A 19,508-nucleotide genomic window follows, 5' to 3' on the forward strand; every position below is an offset into this window, starting at 1 on the left:
TATTTAATGGGAGATTATTATATAACAGTTATTTAATTCTGCTCCTACAGAATTAAAAAAAAAATTCTAATAAAGTTTTTATTCTACAGAAGCACAATAGAGAGCTTGCTTTGTTATGGTGTCACAGTTTGGTACACCAGCTGTAAAGGCAAGGCAAGGCAAAGCAAGGCAAGTTTATTTATATAGTGCATTTCATACACAGTGGCAGTTCAATGTGCTTTACAGAGGTAAAAGCAAAACAGTAAACAATAGACAATAAAATTACATAAAATAAAGAGGGAAGAAGAGAGAAAAAAGAATTAAACAATAACAGAAATACAATAATAAAATGAAGTAAAAGTTCAGTAAAAAACAGCAGAATAAAATAGAATAAAAGTTAAGTAAAGTTTAAAACATGCAGAGACTGTAAAAGTTAAGTAAAGTTTAAAACGTAAAGATGACGATATTTATCAGTTAGCAGAAAGCATCTGAGAACAGCTTGGTCTTTAGTCTAGATTTGAAGCTGCCAACAGCAGGAGCATTTTTGATGTCCTCTGGCAGTTGGTTCCATAGCTGTACTGCATAGTAGCTAAAAGCTGCTTCACCACACTTTGTTTTAACAACAGGTTTTACCAGTAAATTTTGCTGCTGCGATCTGGTAGATCTGATTGGGTTAGGCCGCTGCAACATATCAGAGAGGTAATCGGGCCCTGTACCATTTAGAGATTTGTACACCAGCAGCAATGCTTTAAAGTCAATTCCGTAGCTTACTGGAAGCCAGTGAAGGGACCTTAGAATTGGAGTAATGTGCTCTGTTCTTCTTCTTTTCCTTTCGATTACGTTCATTATGTCTTATATTAAATATAGTTAGTTTGTTTTTGTTTTTTTTTTCTCTTTTTTATCAGACATCTAATTTTTGGGTTTGTTTACCTGACATGTTTCGACGTACAACTTCCGTCTTCCTCAGAGTGTCACCGGATGTTAATTGGTGACGCATCTTTTATCAGCTGCTGTTTCTGAAGGCGTGGCCTTCCTGTCTGGTTTGACAGGTCGGTCACGCCTTATACTGTCTGTTCGTCCCCTGCAAGATGTGACTCCAGGTATGGGAGAGCATGTATGCTCCCTCATCCCGGTTGATGGTCCTCGGGCTTCGCTTACGGATCTCTATGGCCTCCCTGATCCAGCGCTGATGTTTGTTATCTTCTGTGCGGATGACTCTGGCATTCCCCCAGTCCATAATGTGGTTTTCCCTTTTACAGTGATCTGTTATAGCTGACTTATAATTTTCCTGTTGTGCCTTTTCTTTTATTGTTCGGGTTTGTCTTGTAGCTGTCTCCTTTTCGCACTCTTTCTTATGTTCATGTTTTCTTGTGTTGAAACTCCTTCCTGTCTCCCCAATATAAGTTTTATTGCATAATTTACATGGAATCTCATATATGGTGTTGCATCTGTTGTCCGGATGTATTCTATCTTTGGGATGCACCAGGATCTGACGGAGTGTTGTGTGTGGTTTGACAGGTGTGTTAACATTGTGTTTCCTCATTACTCTTTGAATGCGTTCAGTTATTCCCCTGATGTATGGTAATGTAACTACTCCCCTGTGTTCTTGTTTGTTAGTTTGTTTTTTCTCTTTCTTCTGTGTTTTGTTGTTCTTAACCTGTTCCGCCCCTTTGGATATTGCCCATTGTGGATATTGACATGCCTTCAGTGCGTGTTGTATATGTTGTTCCTCCTGTTCTTTGTCCTGTGGATCTGTAATTATTGCTGTGCGTTCATGTAATGTTCTAACTACGGATATTTTGTGCATTATGGGGTGTTCGGAAGTCCAGTTTAAATATTGGTCGGTATGTGTGGGTTTTCTGTGTACTTTTATTTTGATGTCCCCATCTTCTGTGTGTTGTATTTTTAAATCCAAAAATGCTATTGACTGCTCCATTTCCTCTTCATGTGTGAATTTTATATTGCCGGTATTGTCTATAGTATTGAGATGGTCGGTAAGTTGTTGAGTGTGTCCCCTCTTTACTTTTTCCAATATGTCGTCCACATACCGTTTCCAGAGTGTTGGTCTGTATTCCGCTGGTATTGTAGTGAGTGCTTTCTGCTCCAGATCCTCCATGAAAAAGAACAGTGCTCTGTTCTTTCTGTTCGTGTGAGAACCCTCGCCGCTGCATTTTGAACCGGCTGAAGTCGTTTGATGGTCTTTTTTGGCAGGCCTGTGACAAGGCCATTGCAGTAATCAACCCTACTAGAGATGAAGGCATGTATACGTTTTTCCAGATCATTTTTTGACACAAGTCCTCTTAGTTTGGAAATGTTTTTTAGGTGATAAAATGCCGATTTAGTGATTGCTTTCATGTGACTGTCAAAGTTCTAAAGCAGAGAACCGGAGAGATTTGCACTCAACAGTTAAGACTGAACAGAGGATTGTGGGGATTAAGCTACCAAAATCTGGACATAGTTCATGCTAACCATGTACGCAAGACGGCAACAACATTATCAAGGACTCAACACATCCAGAACATAAACAGTTTGACCCACTCCCATCAGGCAAAAGATACAGGACCATCAGAACACACACACACGAAGAAGCTGTTCCTCAGCCTATGTGTATGTTCTTCACTGTGTATGTACATGTCTGTGTTGTTCTTCAGAACACACACACACACACACACACACACACACATACACAGTTGTGGTCAGAAGTTTACATACAGTGACATGAAGGTCATCTTGGATAATGAATGTCATGGCAATATTTGGGCTTTCAGTAATTTCTTTGAACTGTTCTTTTTCTGTGGCAGAATGATTGTACAGCATACATCTTTAATTAAAAAAAAACCACTAGAATTTGGTGCACAAATTTTAATTTCCTTTGGGTTTTCTGAAAATCAACACCGGGTCAAAATTAAACATACAGGGTCAAAAATTTATATACGCTCACTTAGATTATTAAAGGCATCACGCAGTGGCGATAAAAGTCGCATTATTCTGCACCAGAATGCTTTCGAGATTCGAAATAAATTGACCGTCGATTTTTCAAAAGCTTCCCGCGGTTGTAATCGGTCCTTATTTGGTCATGCCCATCACTTGAAATTTTCCGCGTCCGCAGCGCCCCCTCTCGGTCAATGGAACAGCTGCGTGACGTCATACCAGTAACCACTCGGTGCAGTTGCAATGGCGGACACACCAGAAAATAGGAGCGATGCTGAGGAAATTAGCTTTGATTTTACCGATACAGAAGAAGAAAATGGCCCACAAGTAGAGATTTTGACAGCTGAATGTCCTGGTGGTATCCAGCCTTACAGATTTGAACCTGAGCGCTCATCTTCAGAAGAAAATGAGGACAGTTCTGACGACGACAGAAATGAAGACGAGAATGAAGAAGACCGGCGACTTGAAGACTTGTTTTGGTTGGTTTCTCTGACTAAATCACTACTTGTGCGTATTTTTAAAGACCATTTTCACTTGAATTAGAATGCTGTGTGATTAATCTATGATTATGTGTAATACTGATAGCTGTAGGGATGAAAGTATAGCTAGAAAGATTGAATTCTAGCAACTTGACAGCTTGCGATCTCGCGAAATGCAGTGGGCCTTCTGATACAGTAGACCCCTTGATATTCCAGTTTTCATCATTTTCCTTTTATTGCGGTTGATTTTAACTTGATATTCAGTATGTTATAGGCTGGGAGTATTGAGCTTTGTATTGTATTGTTTAGTAAACGTACAATCGTCAGTAATAAGTGATAATTATTAGTTAAAGGCAGCTCTGTGGCATAAATCACTAAAATTTGGACACAAGTCCAAATTTGGCCTTTTGGTTTCTATCCTATAGATCTATTTTGCTCTCCCATGATGATCTTAGACCTATTAAAAGCGACATGGGGCGTTGTACATAATATTGCAAGATCATGGAGGTTTAATTGGAGTTTTGTGAAAATGTTTTTAAAAAGCTAGTAAAGGTGGCTTGGGAAGCTGGAAAGCAGACATTATAAACAAACAAAATTTATTTTTAACGCATGTTTTCCAGGTGCAGTTGTGGAAACTGTAGAATTATGCCAACTGCACAGGAATGCAGATGTTGTCGGGAGCGACCCCAAGTCATTGCACAGTTTGAATATTAATACATCATTTCAGAGTGTTTTGAGTGTTCAAAACTATCCACAAACTGAATAAATCCACAAAATCCGCAATGTAAACAAGTCTGGTAAACGCACGCTATAGAGAAAACATGGCGACAGGCCAGCATCACCCAAGGGAGGTTACTGGTATGACGTCACACATAAGTTGACCTAGTTAACGGCTGGCTGCCTAAATTTGGCTGTGCGCGTCAACTTTAAATGCTTGTAGCGGGCGCATCGTGACACTGAGATCGCGGGAAACCGAGGGGCTTGAATAACCCACCAAACCCAACATTTTGACACATGATATAGCCTGATTGCTGAAATTACCGCACGACGCCTTTAATTCAGAGGTGCTGAAACTTCCAAAATGTCTCTTATCTTGCCAAGGCCGAGGTCTCTTAACTTCCTGTTAGTGATCATGATTGACTACAGCTGGTAGCTTCTCTGTGCCTTCATAAAAAGGGTTTGTGTACAGCACTCATTGGATTGACCAACACACAGTAAAATGGGAAAGTCCAAGGAGCTCAGTGCAGATCTGAGAAAGAGGATTGCAGATATACACAACTCCGGAATGTCTGTTGGAGCCATTTCTAAACAACTGCAAATTCCAAGATCAGTTCAAACAATTGTATGCAATTTATTGTGAGGTGTAGTCACTTTGCCAAGCCACTTTGCTTCAAGAAAGCCCAAGCTGTCATCATCAGCTGAAAGGAAATTGGTTTGGATGGTCAGGAACAACCTGGGAACCACCATGGCACAGCCCTACCATGAACTGGAAGCTGATGGATCACTGTCTACAGTTCAGACCACCATGGACTAAGAGGCTGCTGTCCAAGAAATAACCCCCTGCTCCAAAATTGACACCTTCAAGCTGATATTCAGCCATAGTGGATTTTGTTCTTCAATAAAGTTATGTCTGTTTGCTGCATTGAGTTGGTTCTTACTGCATTGATTTCAAGGTATTCCCTCCTGGGGTCCATACGGACCCCGCCTGGTAGTTTGTGTATGTAAAATTGGCTGGTAGGATGAAGGTTAAGTGTGTTCTTTATGCCTTGGGCCCTTTAGTGTATTGCTGTTAATACGAGATGTTCTGAACAAAACTTATCTGGTGATTTTGTCTTTATAAGCTTTAATTTTAAAGAAAAGTATTGGGGTCCAAACGGACCCCACATGGTAAGATTAAGGTGTAAAATAGCATGGTAGGATGAGGGTTAAAGAAGGATATATTGAAAGATTTAAAGGTTTCTAATATGCAAATTTGGGCTGTTCTGATTGGTCTATAAAAGCACAGTAGCATGGCCACACTGTGGACCTGCAATAAAACAAAATGTAGAAGAGCAGCTGATATGCTACAGAAAGCAGCAGATAGACTTTTAAGAGGATGACAAATCAGTTAATATGCAAATTAACATTACCACTACAATCTCTCTCTCGCTGCGTTAGTGTTTTGTTCATTAGAACAAGTTTATCTTTGTTCCTTTTTCTGGTACATGATCATGGTGCTAATGATAAGCGTAACATTAGCAGAGTGGGGTAGTGATGTGTCCTTCCTGAACCATTTGTTCATTTTGAAACAATTATTTTTTTTTATGGGACTCCAAAAGTAATGAGTCGTCGAAGCGAGTGATTTGTTAATTGTTCCCTGGGCAGCGCATGCTCTCTGCTCCGGCTCAGCTTCATTCACCAACAGGTCTCGCTGGTATTAGTCTCTCCTTCACTTTCCACATGAACATTGTGGGGTTTTCTTCCTGTCTTTAATCAAAATTGTGGTCTTTCAGTTTGATTCAGTGTTTATTCATTTCATGTTCAGATTTTGCAACGTTTTTCCTTCTCTCTCAAATAACCCTTGTTCGTGTGCAAAATTGCTCTGCTCCTGCTCAGAATCCCTGCACGCGCTCTCTCTCACAAACAGCCCCTGTGGCTATTAGTGTAGTATCTCACTGGGCTGCGACAGCCTGCAACTAGTTGGAGACAACAACTGCGATAAAATATGCGAATTAGCGACAATTTTCACTTGGAATCACGCTGAATTGATATTCGCATGTTACCGCAATTGTTGTGTCTCCAACTAGTCACAGGCTGTCGCAGCCCGGCTTTCCCTCGGCAGGCAGGGAAGTAGAGGAAGCCTCACGGAAACTGACTTGAGAAGCGTTCGCGACGGCTTTGCGACACCAGAGATGCATTTGCGGCTATTTTGAGAGAAATTTTGTCGCACGAATTTTTTTTTAACATGTTCAAAATTTCAGCGACGAAGGAGCAACACTTTGCGACTCATGCGAGGAAATTGAGAAGCCCCGTGAATGTTTCAAGACATTTTTGAAACTCTCGTGAATGACGTTCGCAGTTTGTCGCAAGCTGTCGCAGCCCAGTGAGATACTGGCTTAACTGTGGCTTTAACAGTCAGTGCGTTTACATGCACATCCAAATCGAGCTACTGTCAGCAATCGAGCTAAGGGTCCCAGCAGGGGTGCCAGAGAAATCCAATCCTACATGCACACAAGGAAATCGAGCTATTGTGTGAGGTACATTGTGCACCCGAGCCACAGGTGGCGCTACACGCCCCATCGTGTTGGTACACTTCCGGTTGTCGTCATGAAGAAGAGCTATTCAAGAATATAAACAAAGTTATCAGTTCTGTGTTCGTTCTCCTTGTTCCTTTTGACCTCTTCTGCTGCTCGCTACTACTACTGTTGTCATGCCGACCGAGGCTGTTGTGTTTCCCGCTTGTGGTCTCGTCACTCGTCACTTCCGGAAGGGGCAGTGCTGAAGTAAGTAGCTCGACTACGTAGCTCGATAGGGTTTACATACACTAAGTAGCTCGGCTACAATCGCATAATCTAGGTCGCGTAGCTCGATTACGAGAAATCCAGTTCGGTTCGATTTCAGCTGAGCTAAGGTGTTTCCATGGCATTTAGAACTTCGATTTCAGTCGAGCTACAGCAGAAATTCGATTTTCTCTATGTGCATGTAAATGCACCGATTGTGGAACATCCAAGAGACATGTTATAACCACAATACAACATATGAGCATTTTCTCATCAGCCTCTCTGTCTCCATCTCTTTCTCAGTCTGTCTCCATTTCTTTCTCCGTCTGTCTCCATCTCTCTCTCTGCCCCGTCCCTTTCTCTCTCTGCCCCGTCTGTCTCTGCCCCTTCTATTTCTCTCTCCCCGTGTCCCTCTTCGTGTCTGTCTCCATCCATATCCATCTGTCTGTTTGTCTCTCCCCGTCCCCCTCCATCTCCCCATGTCCATCTCCCTATCCGTCTCCATCAATGTCCGTCTGTTCCCATCTGTCCAACTCCCCACCTGTCTCTCTCCCCCCGTCCCTTTCTCTCTCTGTCCCGTCTGTCTCTGCCCCTTCTATTTCTCTCTCCCCGTGTCCCTCTTCGTGTCTGTCTCCGTCCATATCCATCTGTCCGTTTGTCTCTCCCCGTCCCCCTCCATCTCCCCATGTCCATCTCCCTATCCGTCTCCATCAATGTCCGTCTGTTCCCATCTGTCCAACTCCCCACCTGTCTCTCTCCCCCCCGTGTCCATCTCTGTCCTTCCCTGCCTGTCTGTCCTTGTCCAGCTCTCTGCCTGTCCATCTCTGTCTGTCTCTCTTGCTTGCTTTCTCTCACCCTCTCCCCTGTAAAGTTGTCTCAAGCACAGTAATCAGTTGTTCATTATATACTGTAATTATTTCAGCTCAGCTGAGAGATTTACCTTGCAGCCACAAAAGCCCCAAAGATCATTGTGAATACAGTGAGCTGAACTGGCCATGAGAATTTCTTCCTAAAAAGAACAGCAAAAATAAAAAAAATAATAATTTCTTCCTTGAAACAGTATTAGTATAGTTATTCAGCGTTTATGATTCTCAGAGCTTACGCACTCACTTTAACAAGAAGCCCTCAGCAAGCATCGTGAAGAAAATGGAGAACCTCCTCAACACTGTAAACATTGGCAAACTGGAGATAAAGAAATAAAAGGTGATCATTCATTAAATCCAGGATGCTACAATACACAACACACAATATTTAACAGTCTGGAGTCTCACAGTAATGTTAATATGACATTTACAAGCCTTTTATTCATTCAGATTTTTTTTTTTGGGGGGGGGCCCAAATTTGATTTTTACATTAATAACTCCTTTGTTTTTGCAAGTGTGAACAGAAATGAACCGAGTATGTACAAGTCAACATGCACAGTTCACGTGCTTCATGAACAATAGAAGCGTCACATTTCCCAGTCCAAAAAATTTGCACTGACGATCAAACAAACTAAGCGGCAGCACAAGCTTTCATCACTGAGAGAATGAAGATCGTATCCAACGCTACATGAGAATGTGGCTCTAATATGATTTGAAAAGACTGGATGTGTGTGTTCACGCTCTCATTAAAAAGTCATAAATGTGACCCCTCATCGAATCCAGGGACACATGTCGGCCGAAACGAATCCGAGATAATCGCAAAAGAAGCTTTTTTTTTTTTCGAAATTTGTGATTTTTGTTTTTTTCCATCATGTGCAAGTTGAGATCTTGAAGAATGCAATCAGTATTTCAGATAATAGATTGTTTTGTTGGAAAAGCATACATTTTTTGTTGCAAATTGTCTCGTTTTTGTCAGGACTGTAGCCTGCTGGGGGGTGTGGGTAAATTACCATATGGGCCATTCACATGATGATTTAAGTCATTTGTTTGTTTGTTTTTCTCCGCAAATCAGCTGTATGATCCGAGCTGAGCGCATGGATACTTAACTGCATACAGGCGTGTGATTTCACTATGGAATGAGTTACTAAACAGAGCGCAGAGGAGCAAACACCGCGAAGCAAACAGACACTCGGTATTTACATCGGAGATCACCATTTCTAGCAAAAAAAAAAAACCGCAAGCTCGTTTTCCAGATTGAATGGAATACTTGAATGATCGGATGATACACGGACCGTTCTAGGACTACATTCCATCGGAGGCATTGGTGTGTGCAAGGCGCCGTTTCTCTTTCTGATGGGGTAAGTTTATTAATCTAAGGCTGTGTGGTTATTTTTGCATGTAAGGAGAGTGTTGTGGTTTGGTTAAGCCTAGGTCACACCCGGATGTACGATTTTTTGGCCGTGTGATTTTTGGCGTTTCCCAAATCGCTGCGTTTTTTTTTTTTGTTCACGGAGAAAGACGCGCGTTGGCCGTAAGTTTGTCTTGCAACCTGAAAAAAACGTAAGCGCCTGTAGAGTTTGTTTGACATGACAAAGAACCTCTGCGGCCGGTCTGCGGCTCGAAAATCAGCACATCACACGCGTGCTCTCGTGCGTTTCATGCGCGCTCTCCATGCGTTTCTAGCGTTTTTTGCATGTAGACCGGCTGTAGGAGCGCGTACTGTACGGCTGGTTGTGACCGAGGCTTTACATGAAACTAGTGTTGTGTTAGTTGTGTCATCATCGTGCTATCTTTCTTTCTTACGGTGTGAGTAATTTTTCAACCACAAAGCGTTAAAGTATACTTTAGGACTTATTTTTGTACTTCATAATTGTGTTGGGCATACTTTGCATGGAAGGAAAATTGACGTGGTGATCTTTGTTTACATGAAAGTAGCATCGTGCTAGCTCGTAGGGGGTAGGGCTTTCCTTAATGTCATGCAAATGAGCACCATTATGTGCCCGCCCTGCACCCAGAGTAGCTGAGATGGAAAACTTTGAGGGCGATTTTCTCCCTTTTCTGTTTTAAGAAGTATACACTTTCAAAAGGCCACACATTCTTCAAATATTGTCAGATCTCCACATGGAAGGCATCACTGGAAAGCTTAGAAACTGTACTTTCTGAATCTGTCAATAACTCAAAATGCCCCCGGGGCGGACATGTGTCCCTGGATTCTGTGATCTGCCACAAATGTGAACACAGCCTGAGGGTGTATTTGTGGTGTAAAAGTCATACTTTAGCCTTTTTGTTCCGAACAGTCCGGTTACTTGATTGCCTACATATAGAAGAGGTAGAGGAAAGGTCTGAAACAGAAAAAAATAAATAAATAAATGTTGCTGATTAATAATCAAGAATCTCCTTGGAGTGCAATATAAACAGAGAAGTTCTGGGTCTCAGAGATGTCGGAAATAATACATGCCATGCCAGAGGGGTTGTCACAGTGTAGGATCAGAGGATTACCCCACTGATGACTTCAAAATGCAGATTAAACCGTATTTTTGATTATTAATGGCGACAACCCCCGACATAAATAAATAAATAAATACACACACTACTCCTGGAGGATCTTCATTCAGCTTTTTTCACTTTGTAGCACAAAAACAATTCACGGATATGAATCAACTATTTTTGTTTAATAGCTAAACACTGAAATATGTTTTACAAAGCCAGAAATAAATTCAATTAAACTGCTGTGATTGATGGCATATTTTTCCCTGATCAAGTAGAGGAACAAATTATGGAAAAAAAAAAACAGAACGTCAAGGATGTAGTAGCTCATCTGGCCTGCCATCAAAACAACCATGACTCCCCCAAAACATCAAACAGAACTGAAATGTGATGATGTGCGAGGACCAACCTCCACAACAAATTGCTTACAACAGGAAAATCAACAAAGGACTAAATTTTGTTGCCCAAGGGAAGATCGACCCAAAACATCGATCAGAACTGAATTTGCATGATAAATGAGAGGAGATACAATTCTAGTCAGAAGAAAATTTGTTAAAGGGTATGTAATGCCTTACTGTAATACTTTAAAATGAATATACATCATTAGTAATGACCAAAATGAATTAATAAAGTAGGAAGAAAAATTTTAATTATTTATGATCAAGCACAAAATTAATCGATAAATCATGGTGTCCGGATCCCGGAAAAAGGCAGCCTTGCCTCAGGGCAACTCTCACATGACGTCACGCGTGGAACCGCGGTTATCTGGGTCATTTCGGTTCATCTGACTCCGTGCTTGTTTACTCACTAAAATTGGATACTGTTGTTGGAATCTTACAAAAATAACGATGTGAAAGCGCCGTGCTGTGTTTGGATATTCAAATCCATATACAACAGCTCATTCAGTTCACAAATTTCCGAGAAATGACACTAATCTAAAGCGACAGTTGGTGAGGTTTGTGCAAACGAAGCAGGCAGATTTCGTGTCACCTACCAATAATAAATCTGATTCATCAACCACTAGAACGACCACATGGGAATTATTTGCGCAAAAAAGAAACCTATTGATTTGATAAATTACATTTGCTCTGGTTCATCAATTCCCTCATCTCTCTCACACACAACACCAGACGCAGGATTATGAGCAACATTTACATGGTTGCGACATTTGAGCTTATCTTATCTGATGCACTTTAACAGGAAGAAAAGTGCACGCACGCAATCATTAATTATTAACTGAAATATATTAAATGCTCTCAGATTGCAATATTGCAAGACTATTTGTTTTTAGCTTTGTTCAGGAAAACATGATACAAGATAACCACCATGTTCTGCACACCTCTCCATCTCTCACACACTACAGAAGAAGACTGTCGTGAACTGACAGTTTCTTGTCTTGGGGGCTCGAAAGGATAACCATTTATTCCGGAATATCCTTGATAATTGTTAGCCCCTTCATCCGACATACAGTGGTGCTTGAAAGTTTATGAACCCTTTAGAATTTGCTACATTTCTGCATAAATATGACCCAAAACAACATCAGATTTTCACACAAGTCCTAAAAGTAGATAAAGAGAACCCAGTTAAACAAATGAGACAAAAATATTGTCCTTGGTCATTTATTTATTGATGAAAATGATCCAATATTACATGTCTGTGAGTGGCAAAAGTATGTGAACCTCTAGGATTAGCAGGTCATTTGAAGGTGAAATTAGAGGCAGGTTCAAATTAACTGCTAATCCTAGAGGTTCACATACTTTTGCCACTCACAGAGACATGTAATATTGGACCATTTCCCTCAATAAATAAATGACCAAGTACAATATTTTTGTCTCATTTGTTTAACTGGGTTCTCTTTATCTACTTTTAGGACTTGTATGAAAATCTGATGTTTTAGATCATATTTATGCAGAAATATAGAAAAATTCTAGAGGGTTCATAAACTTTCAAGCACCACTGTATAAGAATCCCAATCACTATCAGAATTCTCTCAAAAAAATGTGATTTCATATCGAGACTGGTCTAAATCACTGCTGCGTACATGAACGAAATTGATACCTGGATTGTTACGTGTGATGTCATGCACCCCTTCGGGATTGTCCAGTTTAGTCTCGGCAGATTCCGTGAAAATTGGCTGATCTTATTGATTTTCTATCAATTTATGGCCTTTTGGATCAGCTATGGTTCAAAAACACATGGTCAATCAACATAATGATTGTTGCTTTGTACAAGGAAAAAAAGTCGGGTTTAGGGGCATTACATACACTAATTTCTTAAACCCAACAGACCCATACCAGGTCCAATAGAACGCTACTATACTTGACTTCTGTTAAAAGGTTTATATAAATGTAAGGTCCTCTAAAATAACACTGTATTTTATACTCTATATTGGATTGCCCTATTTTCTGTGTAATTAACTCCATTTACCATAATGCCTTGTGGTTTGGAATATTTTCACTGTTCTGATGTGTTGTGACGTTCTGTGCATTCGGACCAATCAGACTTATTTGCTCGTTGTAGTTTTATTTGAATTTTGATGTCAGCCAATAGTAATTGGTATATGTTTAATGCCCGCGAGTTCGCGGGCTTTTTGAGATGTTTCATCACTTCGCGAGGGAGAAGCTCACAGAGTTCCCGCCTGCTGCCGAGCAGAGAGAGATCGCGTTGTTTGTGAGCTCTATTTCAGCACTTATTTTGCAGACAGTTTTTTTTATAGTTTGGTCTGCTTGTGGCCATAAACTCCGGTGTCACTCCAGTGAGTGATCTTGCTGTTTTTTTTTTCTGCGGACACATCTGCCCTCCGTGCTGTGCCCACCGGAGCGCTTTCGTCAGTCCCGGGAACTCACTGTGTCGGGTCTGGGACCCAGCCCGCTACCGAGGGGTTTGGGGTGAGCAGCATCTTATTCGAGCGAGCTAACCCACAGCAATAGCTAGCCCTCTGCTCAGGAGCATCTGCTGCGTGACTGTACCGACATCTGTAACCTGATCCGTCTGGTTTGACCGTGGATTGTGAGTAACGCGAACCCACACTTACACTGACACACACACACACACGCGTTCCTCTGGTCTCGCCTGGATAGCCAGCGTTTTAGAAGGGCATTGCAGCGGTTGCTGTTCTGCCTGCAGTTCACAGAGCTGCCACCTGTGCACCAACGGGCCCCAACTGCGCGCGCGTTTTTCTTTCTTGTCCACTTCTTTTCTTTTGATACTTTACCCAGTTTTATTTTCTTACTATGTACTGCTGGTATACACACTGTTGATGTGCTATCTGTAACATCTCTATTATGTAGGCTAATTGTTTCCGCTCTTCTTGTGCCGGTGTTACTATTTTCTTGGTGATTACATTGCATGCTTCTTTGGGAGCATTTATTGTCAAATACTATTATTATTATTATTATTATTATTATTATTATTGCTTATTAATAAATATAATCATTATTATTTAATTATATCTTGGGTGTATTGGCTGCTCATTTGGTTGTTTATATTTGAACATTCTGACATGCACACTGCAGACTAGCTATTAGTTCTTTCACTCATGCTACTGTTATTTTAAAGTCTGAGGAAATACACCATACACTAGCTTCAAAGGTAAGTGTAGTATTTTCGCAGTGGAGGCACCGCGCTGTTAAATTTATCATTTATTAGATTTATGCTTATTATTCTCTCTCTACTCATACTTGTACCCTTATGGTATCAGGAATCTCAGCCAGCTCACCACTCCACCGCTGAGAACTTAGGACCCTGTTGCGCCATTATTTATTGGGATTTAGGGTAACTCTTTAGTAGCCTATAGCCTACTGTGCTGGGTAATCAGCACCTGTCCAAAAAAAAAAAAAAAAGGGGGTTACATTTTGGAGGCACCGCTGGGATTTTCCTGTTTACCAGAACAAGTAGATCGCTGTGTTTTGCTTAGTGTTTGTGTTGTGTTAGTTATTGCTGTTTGCTGGGCAGTTTTTTTTTTTAAACATGGACCTTAGTCAGGCTGTTGAGTGGAGCCGTGAGGAGAATGTGGAGTTGTGTCATGCCATTTTACTTAGCAGAGTGCCATTGGAGGCCACTGATGATGTGGTTAGCCGTGTGCTCAGCACAGTTAAGGTTCTGGGTAGGACCCGGATACGCGGTCGCCGTGGTGACAAGACTGGTAAGCACCTGTACATTTTAGTCGAGACTTCTGCTGAGTTGGATCAGAGCTCTGTCCCTCCTGAAGTGGGAATTGTAGGTGAGGCAGGTCCATGGGCTGTTCATGTAGTGAGTAGTTTGCTGCCTGCTAGTCCTGTTCTTGAAAGTGATGGATTCGAAGCCAAGCTATTTTCATTATTACAGCAGGAAGGCAAGTCTATGGGTGATGTGAAGGCTGTTTTGGGCACGCAGCCTCCTAAACCTGATGTCAGCATGGATCTTGTGAATGCCATAGGCCAGCTCGTTGATCGCTGTAACCAGGCATCTGTTGATGTGCCTGGCTATAGAAAACTGAGGCTGTTTTCCGGTTTACGGCCCGTTCCCCCAGGCGAGGAAGAATATGAGGCCTGGATGGAGCAGGCTACTCAGATGATTACTGAGTGGCAGTGCAGTGATGCTGCTAAGCGACAGCGCATTGTTGAGAGTTTGCGTGGGCCTGCTGCGGATATAGTAAGGTTTTTGAAAGTCAGTAGCCCATCTGCTACTGCTACTGATTACTTAACCGCTCTTGACACTACTTATGGATCAACTGAGAGTGGGGCAGACCTTATGGCATCGTTTCGCTATACTTTTCAAGAAGATGGTGAGAAACTTTCTGCTTTCTTGTATCGCTTGGACAAGCTTCTCCACCGTGCTCTTTTGAGAGGAGGGATTGAAGCTGCAGGCCTGAATCGTGCACGTCTGGAGCAGTTGTTCAAGGGTGCTCTCACCACTGACATTGTGGCTTTACGTGTGCGACTTCTGCACACTTTGCAAGCTCCGCCTTCTTTTTCCCAGTTAATGCGAAATGTGAGAGAGGAAGAGCACTGGGTAAGTGCAAGGGAGAGTGCAAAGGTTTCTGTGGCCTCATCTACATTTTGCCAGGTTCCTGTGACTGCTGCTGTCGCTCTTCCTCATGTGCCTGTTACTCCCCTGGCGTCTGAGGTTGACAGTCTGAGGAAAGAGGTCAAGGAGCTGACGTCTTTAGTAACTAAACTTTTGACTGCTACTACCGTGGCTCCTGAAAATCCTCAAGTCTCACAGTTTGGTGCAAGCCACAGCACAGAAACCACAGCCCCAGCTGTTCCCACAAGGGCTGTTTCTTCGAACCTGCCGAAGTCTACGACATCCTCTTCTGTTCCTGCCATTTTTTGTTACAAGTGTGGAGAAGACGGCCACACCAAGCGAGAGTGCACACGCCCTGAGAACTTGAGGGTAGTGAATCAGAAGCTGCTTAAGAGGGTCACGCAGCAGGGAAACTTCCCCGGAGCTCAGTGAAGGAACGGCACAGAGCTCCATCACACAAAACACGTTCCGCTCATTGTTCACCTCCAATCAAAGTCAGCCAATCACAACTGCCGTCTGGGTTAGTGGGGCCCTCGGCTGAGGTGCCCGTGCAGATAGAAGGTATTTATGCTAAAGCTCTGCTTGATAGTGGTTCTCAGGTCACCATCTTGTATCATAGCTTTTATAATGCATATTTGAAGCATTTGCCACTGCAGCCAGTGGAAAATCTGGAAATATGGGGTTTGAGCTCTCACAAATACCCATATGATGGATATTTACCTCTTAGGCTTGAGTTCACTGAAGCGGTCACTGGTGTGCCTCAGGTGGTGGACACTTTAGCTCTTGTGTGTCCTGACCCTCAGACAAAAGAGGGTATAGCCATTTTGGTAGGCACAAACACTCACTTAGTGAAGAAGTTGTTCCACTCTTGTCGTGAACAGGCAGGTGACGGGTTTCTTAACACGCTGACCATACACCCGGTGATAAAAGAGGTTTTTGAGTCCATTAAGCACACAGGTGTATCACCGGAGGATGTGAATAAACACGGTACTGTGTGGTTCACGAAACCTAAGCCTGTTGTTTTAAAGCCTGGGCAGGAGCTGCAGCTTTCAGGACTGCCCAAGTTTCCTGGTGAACTCAATGACTCTTTAGTCCTGGTAGACCAGCCTTTTAGTGCTGATGATACATCTGTCCCTGAGCTTGAGGTTCGGCCTGAAGTCCATCCAGTCTCTGCGGTGTCCTGCCGTCGTATTACGGTAAATGTGAGGAATGTTTCTTCCAGGGATGTTCTTGTGAAGAGAGGTAGTCCCCTCGCTCACATATACCCTGTAGAGATGGTGCCACAGTTTCCGTCCACTTGCAGTCCCATAGCTGCTGGTGAGCTTACTTCTGCTTCTTTTGATTTTGGCACTTCTTCTATGCCAGAGGAGGCAAAACATCGCCTCTGCGAGAAGATGTTGCAGAGGAAGGAAGTGTTTTCTTGTAGCGAGTGGGATGTAGGCTGCTCAAAAAGCACTCAGCATGAAATCAGGTTAAATGACTCGCGGCCTTTTCGGGAGCGATCTCGACGTTTAGCTCCTGCTGATCTAGAGGATGTGCGTCAGCATTTGCTGGAACTCCAGAATCATGGCATCATTTCGGAGTCTCGGAGTCCGTATGCTTCGCCCATTGTTGTAGTGCGCAAGAAGTCAGGTAAAGTCAGGATGTGTATTGATTATAGAACGCTTAACCAGCGGACCATCCCTGACCAGTACACAGTTCCCAGGATCGAAGACGCCCTCCATTGTCTCTCTGGTAGTAAGTGGTTCTCGGTGTTGGACTTGAGAAGTGGCTACTACCAGATTCCCATGAGCGAGGCTGATAAAGAAAAGACAGCGTTCATCTGTCCTTTAGGTTTCTATCAGTTTGAGCGTATGCCTCAGGGAATCTGTGGTGCCCCTGCCACATTCCAGAGAGTCATGGAGCGGACAGTCGGAGACATGAATTTTCTGGAGGTTCTGGTGTATTTAGATGACCTGATTGTCTTTGGTAGCACCTTGGAGGAGCATGAGGAGAGACTCTTAAAGGTTCTGGACAGGTTGAGAGATGAAGGTCTCAAACTTTCGTTGGATAAGTGTCAGTTTGGCAGGACGTCTGTGAACTATGTGGGGCACATAGTTTCACAGGATGGCATAGCCACTGACCCCTCCAAAATAGAGGCTGTTGTTTCATGGCCTCGACCACAGACTGTCACTGAGCTACGGTCATTTTTGGGTTTTTGTGGATATTACCGTCGTTTTGTGAAGGGTTTTTCCACATTATGCCGACCGCTGAACGAGTTGCTTCAGGGCTGTCTGCCTCGGAAGAAGAGCTCGAGTTCACAGGCTGCTGACTCGAAACCTTCTTTCCGGCCCTCTGAACCTTTTGGCCCTAGATGGAGCGATCAGTGCGAATCCGCTTTTCAGGAGTTGAAGTCAAGGTTAACTCAGGCCCCGGTGCTAGCTTTTGCAGACCCCCAAAAGCCATATGTTTTGCATGTGGATGCAAGCCTGGATGGTCTAGGTGGTATCCTTTATCAAGAGTACGTTGAAGGATTGCGTCCTGTGGCGTTCATCAGTCGTAGTCTTTCCCCTTCAGAGAGGAATTATCCAGCTCACAAACTGGAGTTTTTAGCTTTGAAGTGGGCTATTGTGGATCGGCTGCATGACTACCTTTATGGAGCCAGTTTTGAAGTCAGGACGGACAACAACCCCCTGACTTATATAACCAAGTCTGCCACATTGGATGCCACTGGTCATCGCTGGTTGTCGGCATTGTCCACTTACGACTTCAGCCTGAAGTACAGGCCTGGGCGGAAGAACATGGATGCTGACGCACTGTCGCGACGCCCTCACGTCAGTCTGTCCCTTGACGATGAGTGGCAAGAGATTCCCGCCCCTGGAGTGCGAGCTATTTGTCAGGTGGTGGCCACACAGAGAGCTGGTTGTTCTCCATTCCCCCGGGTTGCTGATCAGATTTGCAGCCATGAGTCAGCTGTTCCAACAGCATTCTGTCATGTTGCTGCTGTAGCACCTGATCAGTTGCCTACTTTTAGTTCTAGTGAGCTTCAAGAAGCTCAGAAAAGCGACCCTGTTATAGGAGATGTCTGGCAAGCTATAAGTCTGAAGAAGCCTGCTAGTAGTATCCTGACGCGGCATCCTGACTTTAAGATCCTGAAAAAGGAGTGGGCAAAGCTGTCTATTGACAAGGGACTGCTATACAGGACTGTTAAGCAGGGTGGTCAGTGTGTGAGACAACTGGTGCTCCCTAAGCAATTCCATGGTCTGGTTTTTAAGCTGCTGCACGACGATAGTGGCCACTTGGGGTTTGACAAGTCATATAGTCTGGTTCGGGACAGGTTTTACTGGCCTCGTATGAAGCTTGATGCAGAGAAATACTGTAAGACATGTGAGCGCTGCATCAAGCGGAAAACGTTGCCTCAGAGGGCTGCTCCTCTTTCCCACATACAGAGTTCTGGACCCATGGATTTGGTGTGCATAGATTTTCTTTCGATTGAGCCTGACTCTCGAAATGTTTGCAATGTGTTGGTCGTCACTGACCATTTCACGCGTTATGCACAAGCCTTTCCTACTAAGGACCAGACAGCTGTCACAGTGGCAAGGACTCTCTGGGAGAGATATTTTATTCATTATGGCTTGCCCACCCGTATCCACTCCGACCAGGGTAGGGACTTCGAGAGTAGACTGGTGACTGAGATGTTGACAATGTTGGGTGTGAAAAAGTCGAGGACGTCTCCTTACCACCCCCAGGGTGACCCACAACCTGAGAGGTTCAATAGGACTTTGTTAGACATGTTGGGCACCCTAGAGTCACATCAAAAGTCAAAGTGGAGTCAGCATATAGCACATTTGGTGCATGCGTATAATTGCACTCCTAATGAGGCTACCGGGTACTCACCCTATTTCTTGATGTTTGGTCGGGAGGCTCGCCTCCCTGTTGATGTTTGCTTTGGTGTTTCATCTGATGACACGTCATTTGCATCACATTTAAAGTATGTGGCAAAGATGAAAGAGGAGTTGCAAGCTGCTTACCAGCTGGCATGTGCCTCTGCGGATAGGATGAATCAGAGCAACAAGGAGAGGTATGACCAGAAAGTTCGCTATCATAGCCTGAGTCCTGGGGATCGGGTTTTGATTAGAAACTTGGGTCTGAAAGGGAAGCAGAAGCTAGCGGATAGATGGAGCTCATGTCTTTACAGTGTTGATGGTCAGCTTTCTGACCTCCCTGTGTACAGGTTGACGCCTGTTGATGGTAATGGACCAGTCAAGGTGATGCACCGTAACCATATCTTGCCTTTAGGACAG

The 19,508-nt window shown here is 43.3% G+C and overlaps 1 protein-coding gene across 2 annotated transcripts in view; it reads right to left on the bottom strand.

Annotated features, from left to right (window-relative positions):
• Positions 1 to 19,508, bottom strand: part of slc35d1a (solute carrier family 35 member D1a) — a 99,524-nt gene that overhangs the window by 42,022 nt on the left and 37,994 nt on the right. For both annotated transcript variants that reach the window (XM_060920016.1, XM_060920017.1), the window contains exons 4-6: positions 10,006 to 10,073; positions 7,979 to 8,050; positions 7,809 to 7,877 (exon numbers count right to left, since the gene is read on the bottom strand). In XM_060920016.1, coding sequence (XP_060775999.1) covers positions 7,809 to 7,877; positions 7,979 to 8,050; positions 10,006 to 10,073 — 209 coding nt within the window. The remainder of the gene's footprint in view (positions 1 to 7,808; positions 7,878 to 7,978; positions 8,051 to 10,005; positions 10,074 to 19,508) is intronic.

This window comes from Neoarius graeffei, chromosome 4, assembly GCF_027579695.1.
Source record: "Neoarius graeffei isolate fNeoGra1 chromosome 4, fNeoGra1.pri, whole genome shotgun sequence".
NCBI classification, from domain to species: domain Eukaryota; kingdom Metazoa; phylum Chordata; class Actinopteri; order Siluriformes; family Ariidae; genus Neoarius; species Neoarius graeffei.